Source organism: Oncorhynchus mykiss, chromosome 3 (genome assembly GCF_057628025.1).
Source record: "Oncorhynchus mykiss isolate SJ-2025 chromosome 3, ASM5762802v1, whole genome shotgun sequence".
Classification (NCBI taxonomy): Eukaryota; Metazoa; Chordata; class Actinopteri; order Salmoniformes; family Salmonidae; genus Oncorhynchus; species Oncorhynchus mykiss.
The window spans coordinates 33,446,434-33,452,134 of NC_143024.1; the positions used below are offsets into that span (position 1 = coordinate 33,446,434).

At 39.2% G+C, this 5,701-nt stretch overlaps 1 protein-coding gene and 1 long non-coding RNA gene across 2 annotated transcripts; both read right to left on the reverse strand.

Annotated features, from left to right (window-relative positions):
- Positions 1–204: 204 nt before the first annotated feature.
- On the reverse strand, positions 205–1,615 carry LOC110513818 (GSK-3-binding protein). The gene has a single exon (XM_021593527.3). It carries the CDS (start codon positions 1,499–1,501, stop codon positions 1,016–1,018), a length of 486 nt encoding a protein of 161 aa, XP_021449202.2. The 5' UTR covers positions 1,502–1,615; the 3' UTR covers positions 205–1,015.
- Positions 1,616–2,539: 924 nt separating this feature from the next.
- LOC149984509 (uncharacterized) lies at positions 2,540–5,463 on the reverse strand. The gene is made up of 2 exons (XR_016493943.1): positions 5,208–5,463; positions 2,540–2,889 (listed from the first exon to the last, which is right to left on the reverse strand). It is a non-coding gene; the product is annotated as an uncharacterized LOC149984509 (long non-coding RNA).
- Positions 5,464–5,701: the final 238 nt, after the last annotated feature.

A 5,701-nucleotide genomic window follows, 5' to 3' on the forward strand; every position in this document is an offset into this window, starting at 1 on the left:
TGGAACCAAGATTTTTTTCAAATGTACTGATTACCTTATATACGCAGTAAAATATGAAATTGTTGCATGTTTATATTTTTGTTCAGTGTACATACGGCAGCGTTTTGTATAGTATGTCGACAGGCTTCCCAAATACTGTAGTTACTTGCTATATTTTATTGGAACCTTTATCTGATGGCGAAAAGCATACACATACACACAAAATAAAAACACTGTTTATTTAAGACAAAGGCCTGAATACTCAGGAACATTATAAAATACTTCGTTGCGAAGTGGTCATGGTAAATCACTTGACACAGACAATGGGAAAATGAAACATCCGCATCCCATTATGAAGAAAAAATTTAAAAAAAATAAAAAATACACCGCCCCCAGCCAGTCGAAGAGACATTTAGTCAGAACCATTTGAAATGTCGCCCGTCTCCTACACGGTTTGGTAGCTGGTTGTCGATCCCGTTCCTTCTGCGTACAGGAAATACAAAGCTGCTATCGGAGCAGTCACAGTGCTGCCTTGCTGGGGGTTAGGAATCCACCCTGACATGAGTGTGGCGCTAGCCTAGCTTGCTAACTAGTAACGTAAGACCTTTGATTTGAAACGACCCGATTCAAACTAACGGACCAAAACAGGCAATGCTGGCGGCCTGAGATTAGATTTGTAAACAATGTCAACGTAAAGCTTTCACTTGGTTGACATAGCATTCACTTGGTTTACATAACTAGCTACTAACTAAAAGCCAACGAAGTGTGAAAAGGAGAGTCCCCACCCATAAACAAAAATCTAACTAACCATCAAGTTGGAGTTGCAAACAAACATGGTTAACGTTAACTAGCTAGCTAACGCATTGGCTAAATTAAAAACCTAAATTAACGGTCACAAAGTAGACATGCTAACGACGTTACCAACATGACATTTAATCGTTCAACATGTAGACTAACGTTATAGCTAGCTAGCTATGTCAGCAAAATAGTTTACGTTGTCGGTAACATATCATTAATGAATATATTGTCCGCATCATCAGCACTGCAGCTTGTCCGAAAGATCTCCACACTCCGTCGTAGAGAACTGCAGCCGCCTGACCGCTTCTTTGATTAGATTCCCAGACAAAATTAATTCCTGAAGTAACTGATGTGGGTCATCCTCGACAGCTGCGTTGATCCCCTTTCGGTCCCAACGTTTGAAATGGTCCCACTCCTGGTTACTTGAGCCAGGGAAGCTGTACGGACTAGCTCTGTTACTACGTTGCCTCCGGTTTCGAAGCCGTATACAGCACCCGGTACGTTTTTGCAGGGCCACACCATTGTTGTTGTTGTTAGCTTGTTTGATGTTGCTACTGTTGCAGTTGCTGGTGAGACCGTGGAGACATGACATCGTCTTTTGATTAGCACTATTGTTGTGAAGCTGCAGCGCCTCACCGATTTTCGTGACCAAAGCGTCCACTTCTTTTGAATCGACGGTAACAGACTGCTCCAAGAGGATATAGTTCTCCTTTCGACAAGGCATTTTGTTGTATTTTGTGTGTTTCTTGGCTGTAGTTTCGAAATGAATGGGAGCGTAGCTCAGTTCCTTCCTCTCACCACGTTGCTTGGCAGAAATGCAAGTAAGCAATGAACCCTCTCGATATTTTGTAAACAATAGATGACGTAGAATCCGGAATGTACCATTTCCAATGTGGGTTCGATCATCATTCAAATGATTTCAAATAGTGAGAATCATCATTTCTATTATTTCATTTCTATATATTTATTTATTTCATTATATAATTCCTTATTATGTATGACATATTTTCTGAACACAACTCTGACTATTCATATCTTATTTAAAGACAGACCTGCACGATTCCCCTGATTTTATTCAGTCTTGGCACATCTAGCCAACTGGGCATAATACATAACTCGTAACTGTCTAGCTATATTATGTAGGTCAAATAAACTATGTTTTTACAATAACACCAAATTGTCATACATCTCTGACTTATTTCTTGTTGCAAATTGCTATATTCCACAACCCATGAAATCAAAAACCTTTGACTGAGAGGTATTTAATCTCAATTAGCGATCATTCAATTGTTTTCATGCAATATTATTTTCAATATCATCCCTCCACTCTAAAATGCTGCATATTTCAAATGTTTGACAAAGATTTGCTGGATTGTTGAAATAACCATAATTGATTCATTTTCGGATTATATAAATAACAATTATTACATTATGGTAATAAACGATGATGTTTGTTTTAAGCATTATATGTGCAGATGTACATGTCAATGCATCAGAATGCACGATCTATTATGCGCAAAATCAGTGGTTAGCACATGGAGTACATTTCTGATTTCTCTGAATCGTACTGAACTCGGACGCTCCAGTCAAAGAGCGCCCTCATGACCATATAAGGGGCGACTATCGTGTTCACGTGGGGCGTGTCTGTACTACAGCCTGTCCCTAGACCTGCTGCTGCGTTGTATTTTCAGGTCATTCGAGTACGTGGTATATTTCCTTAACACATCACAGGGCTTAAAATAAAGTCATTATAGGGAATGGATTTCATTTATATGTGAAAGATGTTTATTAGGTTCGGAGTACAATACCGATTTCCTCATTCTCTTCCATGCAGTAAACAGCTGGCCTATCAACAACAATTCCTGTTTGTCTGTGGTCTGTACTAGCAGCTGGTTGTGTTCCTGTTGCAGGGATGTTCCCATTTTACTAGTATGACTCTATCCTTGTCGCAGAGGGGAGGGGAACTGGGGAAACAGTGTATTGAGTGTACCATGTCTATTCATTTGACTTTGATAGGACTTGGAGCTCTGCCAAAGCTGGGGGTCATTTGGTTTCTTCCTTCCATTGAGTATGTGCTGACACGATATAAGGCTCTTCCGAGTATTGCATCCCCTGAAAAACAATAAAATAATTATTACATTGTTCAATGTAAATAAACCCTGAGCTAACAGTCAAGTTACTCATCCGAGTTTGACAATGAGATCCTGTCCTATGGGACATAGGTAATTTATGAACATTTGAACATCTTGGCCATGTTCTGTTATACTCTCCACCCGGCACAGCCAGAAGTGGACTGGCCACCCCTCATAGCCTGGTTCCTCTCTAGGTTTCTTCCTAGGTTTTGGCCTTTCTAGGGAGTTTTTCCTAGCCACCATGCTTCTACACCTGCATTGGTTGCTGTTTGGGGTTTTAGGCTGGGTTTCTGTACAGCACTTTGAGATATCAGTTGATGTAAGAAGGGCTATATAAATACATTTGATTTGAAATTTGATTTGACATACAGTTCAGAGATTACATAACAGACAGAGCCCTTTGTAATGTGTCTGATTTGGGCTGAAACTCAGCAAAAATATGTAGTTGACTTCACTAAATATTTGGTAGAGTTGAACTTGATGGATATGTAATGTGATGCTCTCAGAGATCTTGTATTAGAATAATTTACCTTTATCATATATATCTTTGAGTCAGAAAAAGAGAACATAGAGCATCCTCTACTGTTAACTAATATACAATTTTTTCAAGGAATAATTTGACCCTCTGGTGGGTTTACCATGAACTGAACTTCATCTAAAGTGCAATTGGCTATCCAGCTCCCTGTCACATGGCAATGTTTGCATCGTGAACATGATGCAGTGAATGCCATTGGCTGTAGGACTCACTTGGCAGAGCTGCAGTGCATGCTGTTACTTGAGAGAAAGCAACGCTCTGCATCTGCCAGCCAATCATAAAGCTCTCTCACCATATGAGATTGATCAACAAAGATGACATGCTGTCAGCCCATAAACTTTTCAGGAGCATAGTGACCTTAATTCACCTGATGTTCACTGTAATTTACAGGCTATCAATCTGTCAAGAGTTACATCAGTGTCAAGAGTCACATAACAGCCTCATAATACTAAGGGGTTGTGGTAGTAGATTCCTGGCTGTACATTTCAGTGCTGCACAACTTCTGTTCACAGTTGTAGTACAGGCACCTTTTATTTACCACACCCTTTTGTCTGATTAGAAATAATGGCACATCCTTAATATTGAAGGCCATTCAAAAATGTATCATAATACACACCCAAGTTCTGAAGTACTATTCATGTTTTATCTCAAATGGCTATCAGTGGGTATTCTAAGTCTGATGAGGAGGAGGGAATGTCAGAGTCAATTTCACATTCATTAGTCAGTGCTGTGAGTACCATCACCTCAACCTGAACTACCAGTTTGCCCAAAAAGACAGCCAAACACTAAGTCCCACTTTTACCTATAAACAGCGTAGCTGGTTTTCCACCCTTAATTTAGGTCCTGAAATGTCATATCTAATTTGGTTAGGGAGAATGCATGCGCTGTGTCGGTGATTAAGGGATCCTGCTCAGAGTCGGTGGATAGCTTGCTTGGCATGCTGTTGCTCCATGGTGCAACCATCAACTGGGTCCCCGTAGAGAGTCAGTTATTGGAACTCCATGGAGAAACAGACAGAGTGTTGGACAAAATCTGAGACCCTGTGTGCTAACATAACTTCATCAGTTGATGACTCAGTAATGCATATAGATGTGTGGCAGTAATTGGGATGGATGATGCTTGTTCTAGATAGATGGTGATTGAAATGAGATGTGATTGAAGGAAGGGATTATTAACAATGAGTCACTACTTAATTACAAAGTGTTGTAATTCACAATATTTAAAAAATACTTTAAACAGTTTCTTACCCCGAAAAATGTCCACAGAATGATGGGGGGAAACTATGTGGATCTTAAATGGCTGACACTGAAATAGCATGCTAATAGTAGTAGCTAATTCCAGGCCTATGTACTCTTAGTAATTTAGACTCAAGTTAGCTATTGCAGTCACGGAACTACAGCCAACTTTCAATGTCAGAAAACTATTTAAGAACATTGACATTTAAGTGACCATATGGGCCTACCTTTAAAAGGATAGTTCAACCAACTGACAAATGTAGGCTACCTAATATTATGGGTAATTAGCACAATATTGCGTTGCCATAAAACTTGGTTTGAAGTTACTTTGATTTAATTTAGGCATACTATTTGGAGCATTCTTACAGAGCTCCTGCTTCTTCCATTACTTTGCATTAAACCATTCTAATAATATACTGTGGGTATGACATCTAAAACATATGTTTTAGTTGTATGTCAGACCTTGCTCTACTGCTATTGGTGTAAAGATCTGTATTAAAGTAAACAGAGAGCATTGTTGGACCTTACCATTTCTTCCCTTTGCATAATATTCAATACACAGCACCACCAAATGACCCCATACAGGTTTGTACTGTACATCCTGTACCACTGAGAGTTCTGTAAACCGTCTGCCTTTGGATTTCTGCCTTTCAAAGTCATGTAAGGTGAAAGTACAGTAAGAGACATTTGGGAGGGGCCTGCTCTGAAATGCATGGACAGGTTTGGGCATGGACAGGTTTATTTTGAAATGCTACAAAGGAGCAAGAGGTCAACACAAGCACTATAGCACTAATACTATTACTACTACTGCTACTGCTACTGCTACTACTACTACTAATGTTAGTAATAATAACACAAGTAAAAGTGAAGTATAAAAGAAGGTTTATACATGCCACTCAAACATTCTATAAACAGAGAAAGAGGAGAATGGTAGATTAGAACATGAATTAGATTAGAACATACCAGAACATGCTGTATTTATAGAACAGATATAAAATACATAGACTAAACATAGAAATAAA

Excerpts from the sequence above, each read along its gene's own strand:
- LOC110513818 (XM_021593527.3), bottom strand. The coding sequence starts at position 1,501 with ATGCCTTGTCGAAAGGAGAACTATATCCTCTTGGAGCAGTCTGTTACC.